The sequence below is a fragment of the Perna viridis genome, chromosome 13 (assembly GCF_037379345.1).
Source record: "Perna viridis isolate PV_CMFRI_1.1 ecotype Kerala chromosome 13, ASM3737934v1, whole genome shotgun sequence".
Lineage (NCBI taxonomy): Eukaryota > Metazoa > Mollusca > Bivalvia > Mytilida > Mytilidae > Perna > Perna viridis.
In genome coordinates, this window is record NC_142457.1 from 1,272,075 (window position 1) to 1,289,717 (window position 17,643).

At 34.4% G+C, this 17,643-nt stretch overlaps 1 protein-coding gene across 2 annotated transcripts; it reads left to right on the top strand.

Moving 5' to 3' along the window:
• The first annotated feature begins 851 nt into the window (after nucleotides 1-851).
• On the top strand, nucleotides 852-5,816 carry LOC148599172 (innexin unc-9-like). Of its 2 annotated transcripts, none has more exons than XM_088558419.1 (2): nucleotides 852-985; nucleotides 3,115-5,816. In XM_088558419.1, the coding sequence occupies exons 1-2, from the start codon at nucleotides 960-962 to the stop codon at nucleotides 4,646-4,648; spliced, it is 1,560 nt and encodes a 519-aa protein (XP_088414545.1). In that variant the 5' UTR covers nucleotides 852-959; the 3' UTR covers nucleotides 4,649-5,816. The 2 variants fall into 2 exon arrangements, with proteins under 2 accessions (XP_088414545.1, XP_088414544.1); XM_088558418.1 differs by lacking the exon at nucleotides 852-985 and adding an exon at nucleotides 2,385-2,506.
• Nucleotides 5,817-17,643: the final 11,827 nt, after the last annotated feature.

A 17,643-nucleotide genomic window follows, 5' to 3' on the forward strand; every position in this document is an offset into this window, starting at 1 on the left:
AGTTGCTTTCGGGGATTTTGGTTACTTTCCTCCGTGCAAACGGCTATGCGAGGCAAGACACCGAATTCATTAAAAAACAAAACCTAATTAATTCTTTGATCAATGATATCACTTGAAATCAAAGATTTGTGATCAAAGAGGAATTCGTAGATTTGAGAGTAACCTAACTTTGAGATTTTCTACGAAATCGGGTCCTAAATAGATAAACATGTCAAAATTATCATCACTGGGCGTCTTTACAACATTTTCCCTCAAATGGAAATATTTACTACAGGTTTAAATCTAAGTTTTACTTAGCTACGACACTGTAGATGGAATTGTATGTATACATATTGTTCGTGATCTTACGATTTAAATCTCTGGTTAGTTCGGAAACTAAAATGCCGTAAGGATGACGTTAGCCGTAAAATTTAACTGAAGGCAGGTGTCAGTTATTAGTATATTGATAATAAAGACAAATTGACTTATCGTATTTATCCATCGAATCGTTTATATTTCATTGAATGAATTAAATAAATTTGTCAAAAGCGTTTTCTTAAGACATGCAATATTGAGTGTACTTGAACTGTTTTATTCATGCTATTCATGGAGTTCGACGATACCTCAGTTAGTCGTAATGCAAAGTGGAAGAATATTTTATTTATCAAGGTTTTCTATTACAATAGAAACTGACATATCTTTTCAAGATGGGAAAGAGGAACCCATGGGGAACATTTTGTTCATTCACTCAATTTTGTAAAAGATCAAGGATTTGTTTTTGTTCACTAAAGTGCTTGGCTGACTGGTAAATGTAACTGCAATTTTCTCCGATCAAGAAATTAAGTTAAGCCCAGTCACAAGTTTAAGAATCCCCTCATAGCACCTTGTATCTAAAACCGAAAGAAAAAATGACCGTAATTTATACGGGGAAGTAGATGGCAGTTTGATGTGCATTTTAGAGGATTCGGTTACAGCAGTTTATGATGGGATTTTTTGGATTGTTTATGTAAGTTAGATGACGTCATTATGATACACTAATCAGTTTTTGTTATGGAAAATGTTAAAATGTCAGTTTTTTTACGTGTGGTACAACTTTATTAAAATGACAAAGGTTTGGTCTTTGCGAGAGAAAACTTTTACCAAATGCCATCAATTCATATTTATAATATATTTGTGTTTAAGGGCTAAAATATCAACCAATGACTCAGCACCCAGTTTTTTTGGTATTTTTTCCACACTCGTCCTATGTCTTTTTTGTAAGTTATGTCCCTTTAAAAGCCACAGTGAAATGACATATATACGATTGGTAAAAGTTAAGGGCTTATCAACCGCCACTATAATAAAGGCAAAAAAAATCAGATTTCAGGAGAAATGAGTGAAATAAAGAAAACAGATACTCAGCTACGTTACGTACATTTGTTGCAGATTTCTAGTCGCAAAGTGTACATGTGAGCTCATACCGTCTATTACAATTACAGTTACAAAGGCGATTCAAAGATTTAATGTTTGGGGCGTAAAGATAACATTTATCGAGCGAATAAACACTTCTTTGGAGAGAGAAAACGTGTTAAAATCAAGATTATATGCAAAATGTACATTCTTTATAATTTTTTTACGGTGGTATTCGCCGCTTAATCATACTTGCACTTTTTAATGGAAACCTTTAAACAACCATACACAATAAAAGAATTCCTTGACAAATTTAATAAAAATCAGTTCTCGAAAAAAAGTATTGCCATTCTTTCAACTTGTGTTGTGTCGAAATGAAAGGCACTATATATAAAAAAAAAATCAAATAAGAAATGATCATCCCTAAAGATGAGGTTTACTCTTGGCGTCGTATTGTTGTCTAAATTTACTTAATTAAGAATTAAGAATTAGTATTTACACGTACCTTTCGCATCACTTGACTATACGAAGAATTATTCGTGTATGGGAAAAAACAGACAGACTGACTGGCATAATGCATAGAAATCCCCTCGCTCGTGAATGGAAGCGACATAAGTACAAATGTACTAGAACCCTACATACAGCTCTTGAATGTTATAAAATTCCCATTTATACCATATCCTATCCTCCATTCTTCATTTCCCATTGTCCCGTACCTAATTCTCCTCCAGAATAACCATTGTATTTTTCTTTACCATTTTATTAAATTTTTCTTTACCATATTATTAAATAATACCAAATTTAATTTTTGTATTTTGTAATTCTTCAACATTTCAACTAAATTACATGTAAATCACGTTTTAATGTCGACAAATACTTTTAAATTAATTTCCCCATACTCTAATTCCCACATCTCTAGCCCAGTCGAACTCCCCATCCCCGATAAAAAAGAAATTTTCGCCATACCAGTACTCTACGTTCTAGTACTCCTTTCACTTTTGTGCGTGTTAGTGTAACCATGCGGTCGGGTAAACACATTGTCTTATATCGAACTTACCCAAACATTTCCCTTTTATATGAACATAGATTATAGTATATCGAACAAGGATTTTAGAATTAACATGGTGTATGCAACTTTGTAAGTAACACTTTATGTATTTAGCGAGACAATTTACCACAATATAAAGAAAACTATGGGGAAATGTGGGCCTTACAGAAATTTATTTTACATATGGGGGTTGGTCTGGGTTATCATTACCAGAATTCTCTCATATTTTGCACAAAAGTAATAAGATATAATATTCCAACAAAATGAGGGTTCTACACCCCGATATAAACGAGTCTAACTTTGATCTGACCTCAAACAAAATATGGTCATACCTGATCTCCATTTACTTGCCCTTCCTTCCCCATTTTGTTCTCGTTTATACATGACTGTATGTGCAGCTGCAATAGATCTCTAAAGTCATAGATAAAATAATTGACTTGTCTTCATTTTCTTCTTCTGTTTTGTTAAACAGATCACTTGAATGTTTTATATTATTAATGGTGTTTACTGATCTTGATTTTTGTTTTCAGTTTAGACAGACGCCATATAATGGTGTTTACTGATCTTAATATCTGTTTTCAGTTTAGACAGACGCCATATAATGGTGTTTACTGATCTTAATATCTTTTTCAGTTTAGACAGACGCCATACAATGGTGTTTACTGATCTCAATTTCTGTTTTCACTTTCTGTTTTCAGTTTAGACAGAACACTAGAAGTTTTTGGATCAAGTACTCAGAAGAGATACGTGAATGACGATAACATCCTTGACCGCCTCAATCACTACTACACAAACATAATACTCTTCATTTTTGTGGTTGTCATAGGAACACCCGAACTGGTAGGGAACCATATAGAATGCTGGTGCCCTGTTCATTTTGAAAATGACGATGAGGATGAGTATATCCGTGACGACAAAAACACGTATAATCTCGTCAATTACGTGAATTATCTCTGTTGGATTTCAAATACATATTATATTCCGATGTCGAAGCCCATTCCAGTGAATTACGAAATGAGATATAAGAACACCATTTATTACTACCAGTGGACGCCATTGATCTTTCTAGTCATGGCGGCCTTGTTCAAAATTCCACGTGCTGTATGGAAGTATATATCTAACCGCAGTGGTTTCGGCATCAAGAAATTTCTTACAACTGCCAAAGACACACATAACGACGAAATGTTGTACGGAATAAGAAGGACTCACCAGGTCAACTTATTCAACGCTGGTGATCCACCCATGGATGGAACGGAATTTTTCCCACCAGGAATAGAAATCGAAACCGAACGTCAGAAAACGCTGTCTTTTCTTGCAAGATACATGCATGAGTGGTGTAAAAACTCGAGGATAGAACGCACTGGTTTGTTTTGTAAATCGAGACAACATACGCAAGAACTTTTTGACTTCGGTGTTGGCAGACGTCATGGCAACTTTCTGTTGTTTCTTTTGATAATTGTTCGGTTTATGTACTTTATTAATGCAGTGTTCCAGCTTGTCCTTCTCAATGAGTTTTTGACTGATAAATTTTACATATACGGATACAAAGTCATTTCTGATATTTTGGCGGGAAGAGATTGGTCATGGAATCACGCGAGATTTCCAAGGGTCACTTTGTGCGATTTTGACCTCCGACAAAAATCAAACGTACAACGTTATACTCTGCAATGTGTGTTACCAATTAATTTGTATAATGAAAAGGTTTTCGTTTTTCTTTGGTTCTGGTTGACGTTTATAGTTGTAATATCGTTTTTAAATCTCGTTTTTACACTGATTACGGCCTGCTACAACAGTCCACGCGAAAACTTTATTTTAAAATATCTTAAATTGAATGAAATTCCTCTAGAATCCAACCCGAAAGTATCAAATGCTGTCAAAGAGTTCATTTATGGTCATTTAAAAAGTGACGGTATTTTTCTTTTACAACTTTTGTCAAATAATGCCGGAAGTGCTGTCACAATGGACGTTGTGCGCCATCTATGGAGCAACTTCTACGAGGACTACCGGAAAGATGTTCATACAAGAAGACAATCGTTTGCTTCAAGTCAAAGTTTGTTGCTATCAAGATCTCTTGCACACAATTCGGGATTAACACATCGAAATAGTAATGGTAATTTTCACCACGCCCCCGAAGTATCGGGTGACCCGTTTCAGAACCAAAGAAGTCGATTCCTTCATACTGAAGTTCGCAATTCGTTTATATCTACCGGAAGTGGTGGGTCATTCGTTTGAACGGAGAGCGAAGAATTAAGGACGAATGAATATTTTACCTAAACTTGACAGTAGGCATGTATTTATATGGAGAAAAAACAAATTGTATTTATACGGAGAAAAAACAAATTGTGCAAAATTTGCTTAAATCTATAAGTTAATGTTATTCATATCAGGCTCAGAATCACGTGCAGCTCCTTAAATGCTTATTTATATTGTTTAAATGTAGCCCCATCCCTTACTTGAAGTTGTGAAAATCCTTTCGCAGATTTCATTCTCTGTTTTGTGAAATACAATTTGTATGACGAACATGGTACGATTTTAACGTGACGATGGAGTCTACAAATGTATGTTGGTACTGTTTTAACGAAACGATGGAATCTCTGTTGATACGATTTTAATGTAACGATGGAATCATTGTTGGTACTATTTTAATGTAACGATGGAATGTCTGTTGGCACGATTTTAATGTAACGATGGAATCATTGTTGGTATTATTTTAATGTAACGATGGAATCTCTGTTGGTACGATTTTAATGTAACGATGGAATGTCTGTTGGTACGATTTTAATGTAACGATGGAATCATTGTTGGTACGATTTTAATGTAACGATGGAATCATTGTTGGTACTATTTTAATGTAACGATGGAATGTCTGTTGGTACGATTTTAAAGTAACGATGGAATGTCTGTTGGTACGGTTTTAACGTAACGATAGAATCTCTTTTTGGTACGATTTTAACGTAACGATGAAATCTCTGTTGGTTGATAAGGAAAGATTAACAAACATATTTGCTTTTTTGGAGTTTTTTTGTATATTTAATATTTTTTTTGTTTGTTTTTGTTTTTGTTTTTTGTTTTTGTGTGTTTTTTTTTTTTTTTTTTTTTGCTTCTGTTCGACACTTCATCAAACAAAAAGAATGGAATAATATTACACTGATTATCTCTCACTTTGCCCCCTTTTTGCCACCCCCTTTTATTTAATTCCCCAGTTTTAGTTTCATGTTTTTCATGTTGATTTGCATTGCTTTTTTACTATTCTCTTATTTTCTGAGTTAAATGAGATTAACGTCATCATGAATTATTTTGTAATCATTAACTGTTGTTATGGGAACGGACCTCCATAATTTTATAACTTGAGTCCAATCCCCTTGCTTATACTTTTGAGCAAATAAATGTTTAAACTGAAGAGAAAGTGTAAACGCGTATTTAATTGCGGATGGATTGGGGCGCAAAATTTGTTTCATTGATAAAAAAAGGGATAGAGGTTTAAGTTGGCTTTTTGTTTTCTACTTAAAATTATTATCCTAATGGATTCTTTTCGGTGAACATGGTCCATGCTTCCAGTTTTTAGTAGAGTCCGAGTTGCTCATTTACTTTTGTTACTTTGTATGTATGATTTTAGTTACTTTATGTTCTTGTTGTGAATGTCTGTTTTCCATGTCTGGTCTTTGTCCCTGGATTACATTCTTTTGATGTCCATACGAATACTTGGTTATCAGTGTATGGCTCTCTGTGACATTGCATCACAAATGGGATTGATATACTTTTTAAGTGCGCATGTGATTGAGTCGTTTAAGAATTAAGGATAAGCGACTAAATCCAGCACTTGCCTGGTACATGTAACTGTACAACTGAATTGATCGCTTCTATATTATACTACACGATTCTGAATACCATAAAGATGGTTTGGCAGTTGATTTTTATGATTATCTGAGTAAGTGACAGAAGGTTTAATTTAGCAAACATTAGTTCTATTGTCCGCACAATTACTTGAGTATAAATTGTGTGGGTCTCTATGAAATCGTACTACTAACGTAAATCTGAAACCTACGACGGTTGTGACACGAATTCTGATACCTATCGAGGGTTGTGACTGGAATTCTGAAACCTTCTGAGGGTTGTGACTGGAATTCTGATACCTTCTGAGGGTTGTGACTAAAATTTGGTACTTCCAAGGATTCTGACTAAAATCTGGTACATCCAATGATTCTGACAAGAATTATGATACCTCCCAATGGTTATGACTAGAATTCTGATACTTCCAATGGTTTTGACTGAAATCGATCTATTAGTTTTGGGCTTAAAGGGGCAAAAACATTGTACTTGTGTTCATATATAGTTACTTGAATATATTAAGTATACAGATCTCTATTATATTGTACCTCTAGCTATAGGTTCTAATTTACGACAAGAAATGGGGGCTATGACTGAAACCGTGTAGGAAACTGAAAAAGAAAACAACTACCTACTACTGTCTTTACAATAAATTTAAGTATAAGTGTGAGGATAGTTATAAAAACTGTATCCATAAAGGTTTGGCTGCATGGGACTATTGATATCACTGATTGCCTTTAAAAACCAACAACAAAATTTCATCAAATTCTTTTTGGGTGGTTTAGGTTGACTTATTAATATGCTTACAGACAAGATAATTCCTGTTCATCTCTAAGGAATGTTAGGAGATGTATAAGAATGTCCATATATCGTGTAAACACATTTACTCCACCGAAAACCACTAAAGCTATTTTGATGAAACTTTATGGGTGGTTTCTAAAGGCATCATATATAGATATGAAGCATGATTATATTGATGTATTCAGGAGAATTGAGATAATGTAAACTTAAGTGTTTTACATTTTGGAAACAGGAATTGTTACACACAATTTAATTCCAACAAAAATCAAATTCTAGTTCATGTTGAAAGCAATTAATGGTTTCACTCATTAAATTCAGAGTTCTACTTAGGAATGAAGTCTTCAAGTATAATAACAAATATTGAAGCCATTCTGGTCAAATTCTTAGTCCACATCAAATAGATGATTACATGTACATTCTAAATGGAGAGTATTTGGTATCAAGCTTAAATATTGGTTCCATACTTGCCCAAACTGTTAGACATCGATTTAGAGTCGTACTAAGCTGCGTCCGCGAGGCTTAATCTTAATAGTATACCTTAACTCAGACTACGTGTACAGCTTTCTTTATTTCAAATCTGTTCCACGTGCCTCTCCATCTAATCTCTGCTCCACGTGCTTCTCCATCTAATCTCTGCTCCACGTGCTTCTCCATCTAGTCAAATGATTGTGTCACAGTTAGTTTTTTATTGTCTGTGCATATTTGCACTCGCGAACGTTTAATTGTGTTTTGCTACAATATACTTTTTAAAAAAAAAAAAAAAATCTGACTACTTAGTTGATGAAGAATTCACCTGTTAGAGATTAAGGTTACTGGTGCCAAATATCTTCTGTTATTTTTGTGTTCACAAAAGAAATGTGTAAAACATCGACAGATCAATGGTCGAGAACCTGCCGATCAATTTGATGAAAGATCAAGGGAGGTTCCTAGAGGCAGAATTGTACAAATAATCAACTTGTATTTTCGTCAGTACAAGCATTTTGGATTTGATTTCTTAAAAGAGGAACGGGGCCTTTCATCACTTTTTTGTCGATAATAGACTTTTTATCCACTTTATTAAAATATGTACACGTTGTATATTCGTTATTGACAAGGAAGGTGAAATTGTATATTCAAAACAAAAGTATACTCTGAAAAATCAGTTGATTAAAACCTTTCAAATGTTGTTATCTTGAAAGAGTGTTGAATGTTTCACATTACTGAAAAATGAAAATAAGGGGTCAGTGAATTCGATTTTTAACAACGATCAAGTAGAAAGCTCAAATTCAACAAATATTGTGGTTTTTAGTCGTATTATCTCCCTTTATTATACATGAACTAAAATTTGAAGATCCATAGGCAATATAAACAAAAACTTGTTGTTAACTTAAAAACATCTAAACATCTAGGAACTTATACATTTCATTTTTTTTCTATCGTGTCCCATTCAATGAAAGTAAGACCTAAGTGACTACCACCGTGTCTCCTCTTAAATAGACAGTTTGGATAGGACTTTTTGAATATGAATTATACTTTCCTGATAAAAAATGTTTGAAAGTACCTCATTTGGAAAAAAATGCATGCACCAGATCGACTTAAAAGAATATGGTGGACGGCTTATTGCAATACAAATGCATATAATGCAAGACAATTCACGCTCGCACGACTGTTAAGCTATCAATAACCAGTGGCGTAGCTACAATGTATTTCATGAATCCAAGGCTTCAACATGCTTGTAATAGAAACAAACCAAAATCAATCCCTCCCCCTTTTCTGTGCTATATAAGGCTTCCACATTGATTTGATCCTGTCTATGCCACTGATAACCTTCTACGTTACAAATCGGCCCGGGAAATGTCTGGCAATGGTAAAATAGAATTCACTTTAAAATTCACATGTTTTCAATATACATGTACATTTTTCAGTGACATGTTTGTATCTTTCTCAAACGAAAAAGCTTATCAAAAACGTTGATTTACACAAAACAAACAAACAAACTAAAACAAAAAACAAACAAACAAAAAACAAAACAAAACAAACTTAGAATTGTGTAGATATAACACAGCATCTTCACAAATCCATTTTAAGCTCGGTTTTAATTACCTCTGTTTATTAATTTTCCCATCCCGAGCCCCTGCTATCTGCCATCAACCTCTGTACGGTAAGCAGTGATCCTTATCAAATATCTAACTAATTGTTCGGGTCCGGTAATCATAATTCCGTGTTCAAGTGTTTTTCTTTAGTTTAAACATTTTAGTATGTAATTTGGGAATGTTGGATACTTGAAAATGCCTTATGCGACATTGTGAGTATTTTTTGCTTTTCTAAATTTATGGTATTGATATTTTCTGTGTTATATTATTCTACAACTTGTTAATTGGATTTGAAGATAAGCTCTCGCGTCTGATGCTGAAGTGATTGTTGGTTTATGAAATACTCCTCCATAATTTGTAAACTTGGCGTATGTTCTTCTTACAGAAACATGCAAATGATCATTGATTACTTCACGGAAAAAAACTTAATTGAAATTATTCTTTGAAGACGGATATTTTGTTAATGTAATTTTGTCTAATGGTATATAACCGACAAATTCCATGTTTCTGGTTATGGTGGCGTAAATATAATGAAAGTCCGAGCGAAGCCAGGGAAAATGCTTCAGGTAGAATTTGTGCAAAGTCAAGATTTCATAAAAAAAAATTTTTTTTCCAATTTTAGGGGGTTGTATACGCCCGATAACATTTCCTTAGATTCCTGCCGATGGATGTATACACGTCTTCCTTTCAAATAAAGAGAAATAATATTGAGTTGCAGAAGCAGGAATTAACGCGGAATTCCTTCTTCATGTATACAATTTGCATGCTTCTATTTAAATGTAAACAAATAGTTGAATAAAGAATTGGTGTTTTGTATCGATTACACAAATCCGAAGTCAATTGCAATAGTTTTTTTACGAAAACTTGTTCAGAAACTTGCATAAAGTTATAGTATTCTCTGCAGATTTTTCTGCATTGCTTTTAAGTAGCAGTCCTTACATTTTGTATGTAAAAAAGACAGGAAGTGATTCACGCATGTCAAAAACCCACTGAACTCACTTTTATTTATTGTTAAAAAACAGTTACTGATCACATTGAGATAAATATTACATAGATTGCACATGAAATTGGCACTTTGCAAGAGTTATCGTTCTTTATTTTGTTTAAATTGGTTGATTTTGGTGAGAGATAAATGTATGATTTTCTTAAAAGTATAGATATGAATATGGAAAAGCCATTGGTAAAATAAAAATATAACATATGAAGATTGAAAAAGCATCATATGTTCGGTGGGTTTTCTTAACCATGAATAACTTTAATTTTGGCACATTCTGAATTTTATATGGACTGGTACTTGAAAGTAGAAAGAAATTATCTGAAAAGAAAATATAAGCACCACCTTTAGACATTTGTGTCAAAGACTACCGATTTTTTGTCAATTTAAGATACAAATATTTGTGTTAAAACTTAGTGTCAAAAACTAGCCGAGTAAGAACAGACCATCAGTAAACAGGTATTCACAAGTATCGTCTGGGAAACGTATTGCACTGATTAAGTAAAGTGCTTGCATACATGTATAATCTAATTTCCGATAATTTATTGTACCCGTAAGTTTTGTTCCAATTACCATCTTTAATTCTTCGCTCATTTCTGTCTGAGTCACACAGCATCAAAGAAACACAGTTGTTCGGGAGTATATACAGTTACGGGTTCGGTCTCCACCAGGTAGTATGGGTTCGGTTTCCACCAGGTAGTACGGGCTCGGTGTCCACCAGCTAGTACGGGTTCGACCTCCACCAGGTAGTACGGGCTCGGTCTCCACCACCCGGTGGTACGGGTTCGGTCTCCACCAGGTAGTACGGGCTCGGTCTCCACCACCCGGTAGTACGGGCTCGGTGTACACCAGGTAGTACGGGTTTGGTCTCCACTATCAGGCAGTACGGGTTCGGTCTCCACCAGGTAGTACGGGCTCGGTTTCCACCAGGTAGTACGGGTTTGGTCTCCACTATCAGGTAGTACGGGTTCGGTCTCCACCAGGTAGTACGGGCTCGGTTTCCACCAGGTAGTACGGGCTTGTTTTGTGTGTGTTGTTCTGCATTGCTTTTCGTCCGTAACACAAGGAACTAGTTTTCGATGTAGTGTCACATGGTAGATATTGCATGAGTAATTATTTTCAACTCAGTATAGGTTTACATCTTTAATAGTCACTAGAATACATACAGGTTATCATAATCCATATCATTTTAAAATCAAAAGACAATATCTATATAACTGATTGGTTCGAGAGCTAACCTTTAACCCCTTCGGTTTTTTTTAATAGTGACATTAGTGACGATAAAGGAACCCTTTGTGTAAAATAGCAGATGTTTAGCATTTTTAGAAACTAAGATACATTAACTACTTTGACTTGTAAATGGCTATGTAACAATACATGTATAAATAGTGTATGTCGTTCTACATCCCATAACCAACTGTTTTTTTCGAGTTATTTATACATTAACTCCAAGAATGAATATACATCATAATAGAAAAAAGAAGTATTAAGCATCGTTGACTATATTGTTACGTATTTCAATATAATAGTGATTCATACATTTTTGTATATGTAGCGACTACCACTATTTTTATTCTTTACCAGTGGTATAAATGCCATAAACAATTCAGTAAAATCTATTAATATCAAATCTTCATTTCTAAAGACCGTTCCTGTAACTTAAAGCTAAATAACTTCATTGAAACCTGTCCGATGCATTGCGGTGGAGATCGAACAAAACCTAAGCTCCATTTGTTTTCTCACAACGAAATAGGAATCACCGATGCGTTGCTGTATGGAATTGTCATAGTATTGATGTTTCTGCTATAAAATTAATGTAAACAAATATTCCATTAATATAGTTAGTTCTTGCATCGACTGTTGCAGTATTCTCATTAGTACTTGGTTCAAATAAACTGTAAAAAAACGATAACCGGAAGTAATGATGGGAGACAACCAGAGCATAAAACAAACCATATTGATATAGAAGTATATAAAATAATATGACTGTCCTTCGTCATCGTATTCTGTGTATCCATTGTAATCATTGTTATTTATGTGCCCCTCTAGAATCGCTTGGGTTGGAATAAAGCATCTTCTAGGATTTTAGAGCAACAAAAGGTGCGAACATTTACGGTGAATTCGTTACATCTTCCAGTTTTTCCTCTGTCTGTGTATGATGTTTTGTTTTGTTTTGTTTTTTTGTTTTGTATTTTTGTTTGTAAGTTTCTTTTACTTTGTCTTAGTTCTTAGAACAATATGTGTAAGATTTAACCGTGGTTATCAAGGCTGACCGTAATCATGGGATGGATGATCCCCTTTTGCAGCACAAAAGCGTTAAAAACTGTTTAACTTGCAAAATGGCATTCGTTAATTACTGTCACAGTCGTAAACATTTTGTCCAAATTGCTCTCCTGCAAATTCAAGAAAAATATTTGGCTACGATTCTGGGTTGTTAAATGCAGAAAATATGTCAAAACTCCGGTTGGCTTCATATATTTACATGCACTTGCAAATGTAACGTCGTGTGAAATTCTTGTGAATCGAACTTCATGTGAAATTCACGTGTACTTCACATTTATTAACGTAATTTTCACTTGAATTCCACTAACATGAACTTCATGTGAAAATTTCACATGAATTCCATGTGAAGGCTCAGTTCAATCGAATTTCAGTTGAACCCCGTCACAAATTTAAATGTCTTAATTCACGTAAAAATCAAGTGTAATCCGTGTGAATATGGTGTGAAATAATTAGTGGCGGGTCCCGAAGGAGTGCAGGGCATTGGCACCAACTATTTATTAGAAAATTTGTCATTTTCATGTGTAAAAGTGACAAAAACTTGCCAGTACAATGCACTGTTATTTATCTTAGTTTCAAATAAGAACATGAACATTATTAACAAAGCTTCCAAAACACTGATAGTTGAGAACGTTTTAGGTCAATGTACCTAAAATCAGGGGCGAATTCAGACAGTTTGAAAAGGAGGGGGCAGCGATGTTCCTCAGAAGAAGGGGGGTAAAAGGTCATTATTTGCCATTTTTTTCTCAATTTTAAAAATGAAAATGACCAATTTTCCAATAAAAAGCAATTGCCAACCCCCTGCACACCCTCTGGACCCACCAATGCTAAAATCGTGTATTTCCTTTATCAAATCCAAGTACATATAAAAGATCTCTTTATTAATATTTATTTATATCTTAGCTGCGTCTTATATATCTATTTAAAATGTCAACAAGACATTTGTAGCAAAACATTCAAGTATTTATTTTAACTGCGAGTAAATTGGATCAAACATTTCTCTTTAATGAATAGTCTAAAATTTTATTTGAAACCAGCACGCTTCAATTGGATACGCAGTTAATTGTTTGCATTTTAATATCAAACGTCATTCAATAAACAAACCAGACATCAGTATAATAATTGATTAGTATCGTACTGAGGTAATTGTAATTAATCTTCGGTTAATACACGAAAGAGGGTCTATTTGGGGGTTTTGTTTTCAATTCTAGTAGAATTATATTGATTGGAATTCAACCAAACTTGACGCACCGAGATGTGAACATTTAGAATATATTTTTAAAAATCAAACTTTAGGGTTACATTTAATATAGTTTCGGGGATAATCAAAATTTCTAGATGAATTGAGATGTTTTTGTTTATGTGACGTTAATTTGGCGTAGCGGGTCCAAAGAGGGGGTCAAGCCAAGGCCCCTCCTTTTGTTAGAAAATATAGTGCAAATGATAGCCTGGAATCTCCCCTTTTGTACATTTCTGGATCGGAACCTTTTTTTCTATATGTCGACCTAGTTGCCGGTTGATTCGTTAGGTTCCGACCATTTTATTAGCGAGGTGATGGGCTGGGTTCTTTTTGTAAAATAATAATGTTCCAAATTTGGAAATTTGGAACAAAAAACTTTAACTCATTACTCATCCATTAATTAAAGATTTAATTTCCCTATACTTTCCCTACTACTTAACAACGCCTTTTTTTTTCAAATCAAAACATTTATTCCAATTGCTTTATACAAATTTTGCGCATGCACGAAAAAAATCTTATCCGACATAAAAACGTCGGGCTAATCCGCTGAACTGGCCGCCAAGGAATGTGCCTCATCAGGGGGCAAGTAGAGGGCGTAATGGGCGTACGTCCCCTTTTAAAAGAACAAACAAAAAAAAAACATACAACAAAAACCAAAAAAGTATCGTAATCTGCTAAATATTGTATTGAATACAGCAATTTATCATTCAATTATTAAACGTAATAGTATAATCTGATTTCCTTAATATACATGTACCTAATATACATGTACCTAATATACATGTACCTAAACTCGTAATTACACCTCCCCTCATTAAATTCTGGATCCACCCATGCTCATAAATTGGTTGTTTAAGAATACTTGTAAGGGAGCCATTAGACAGTTTTTTTTGCATTTCAAGTATAACTTTGCATAAGATGGATTCCCCAATGAATGCACGACCCGTCTGATTGATGTGATTGCGTAATGCTTATTATTAATGTCATTTCATGCAGCTGTCTGTTTCTACCCCCTTTTCCCAAATGTTATAAATCAAGGCAGCTGTATTCGACTTTAAAATTTGTAGTTTATCTAAAAATTGTGTGCTTTCTTTTATTTATTTTTTTTTGGGGGGAGAGGGGTGTTCACGAGTATTCTCACTTAAAATGTTCAATTTTCATGTACATTTCGGACGTTTTGAATATTTAAAGATGCATATATGTAGCTTAACATTTCTCGAAATGCTCTTTTTACAGACAACAATATCAGGACAAATACTAGTCATGTACCTTCCAAAGGTTACTTAAAATAACCTAAGAACCCGGATTCAGGTGACCATAGTGTTGGAACCCCTTTTTTGTTCGAACATTTTTATTGATTTTATGCCTTTTGGTGGTAAAAAATTACATATATATCCTGGAACCCACCTATTTTCTAGAACCAACCTCTCTGTATCCACTACTGTTAGAACATATACATATAATACACATCCCAAAAAGAAGGGGGGTATCATCAGGATTCAGGGTGAACGAGCCCTGACATATTCCCACTTGACACAATATCTTATAAGCAACGAAATACCTTGTATTTTAAACCCTCTGTTAGAAATACCATAATAAGTTTAAATGGTATTGTATGTGGTTTAAATCTTGTGTGTTTACATTTTTGTTTACCTTAGAAGGACCTTTTCATCAGTTCAGCTGTTCTTTTCAAAAAGTTTTCAGTGTGACGATTGGTTTTTGTTGGCGATCTTTACCGATAATTGCCGAAGGCGGAGAGATTTTGGCAAGTACAAACACTCCACCATATTAATTTCACAATAACAATGTGATCACTCAGTAAATGATCGGATATAAACAAAAACAATGGTTCTTGTGAAAATGTAAGTATTGTGTTTCATCGAAAATGCGGCTTATTTCAGGCGGGTGTATGTGCCATAAGTCGCGTGACTTAGATCGTCTGCTTCAATCTAATTGTAAAAAATCAAAATATTCCAACAGACGTTCGAGTTATTTCTGGAAGAACGCTGTAAACAGAATGAACAAGATGTTGGTTTAAGAATCACGAACTCTGCAAGATCTCTCCCTAGAGAAAATAAGTTTTGAAGATGTTCGTTTTTATGCCAAGTATTTAACTATGAAGTGTTAAACAAGATGTTACTAACAGATATAAAGCAGAACTATGTGACCTCATTGACCTGTAGCCGTAACAATATGAAGTATGGGGTGTTAATGGGGATTCAGAGGCGTACGTCGGTTGGTTAAAAGTGGGAAGAGAGGTGTCACATTTTCAAATTAAAAAGCCATGTTTACCCGGTTTTTTTTCGTGGTGTGTATGGTGTTAATGTTAAAAGGGAGTTACAAACCATCGCTTTAGAGAAAATGTTTAACAAGACTACATGTACATGTATATTCGTTGGCAACAACCATCTAACCAGTTCATATGGTCTCCCTCATTGCTTTATAACTACCATGGCGGCCGAGTATGCACAGAGCTCTTGGCTGGTATATTTTAACAACAAAAGCCAAGATGCTCACAATTCCAGGCGGGTTACAAAATAAAGAGAATTGTCACTAATCTACAGTTTATTACGATCATACAGAAAATACACGTTACAGAATAAAAAGTTATTCTGACATAAGAAAATTTCGCTAACATATGTATATGTATACGGTGTGTTCAATCAAATTATTCTCCAAAAGTTCTCAAATTCCTTAATACGGATTGGATCCACATTACACGGTTGAAGAACACAACAGACAACAAGTGAGGGATTCTCCATATAGCGATAGCTTCCTGTAGAGGCAAGTTATACTATCGTCAACAATATACAATCTGCAACCTCGGACTAAAGTCCAGCACCTCGGATCATTGTCCGGAACACAATAACTTCCTGATAAGACAAGTTATACTAACGTCAATAATTCACAATAACCTCGGACCACAGTCCGGCACCTCGGATCATTGTTCGGAGCACTATAACTTCCTATGACGGCAATTTATAATAACATCAACATTTCACAATAACCTCGGAACATATTGTCCGGAATACAAATACTTCCTGTTAAGGCAAGTATACATCAAAACGTCAAGGAAACATCATCAACAATAACGAGTTAACTTCCAGTTGCAGCAAGATGCAACTATTAAAAACAATATTCCTCTTGCATCACTTGTCTCCAAAAACACATCTCTTAACCACATCAAATAATCCAACCTTACATTCAGTCTGCAAATGTATATTCCTAAACATCAAATCTCCAATCGCACATCGCCCCTTCGCTCCTTTCTTTCGGCCAGCTTTTCCATTTTATTCCACTACTACATTTTAATCTCCAATTCTCCGAAACTGAAAATTAAAGCCCTTATATACTCTTTAACACTAATTTAACACCAACTATTTCAATTATCATATCTTACATAACTGACCTAAATTAAGCACCAATTCAACACCAACCTACCACCAATTTCCAATAAGTCAAAAACTTCAACAACTATTTAAAATGATCCTACATGGTAATATGATACTGTACTTCATCACCCTTCCTATAGTAAACTACCTAAAACAACATCCTATATGGGTAACATGGTACTGTACTTCATCACCTTTCCTATAGTAAACTACCTAAAACAATATCCTACATGGGTAACATGGTACTGTACTTCTTCACCTTTCCTATAGTAAACTACCTAAAACAACATCCTATATGGGTAACATGATACTGTACTTCATCACCTTTCCTATAGTAAACTACCTAAAACAACATCCTATATGGGTAACTTGATACTGTACTTCATCACCTTTCCTATAGTAAACTACCTAAAACAACATCCTACATGGGTAACATGATACTGTACTTCATCACCTTTCCTATAGTAAACTACCTAAAACAACATCCTACATGGGTAACATGATACTGTACTTCATCACCTTTCCTATAGTAAACCACTTAAAATCATAATAAAGATAAACTTCTGGATATAAGACTAACGGTACAATGACTAAATCAAAATATGCTTATCTAGACATGC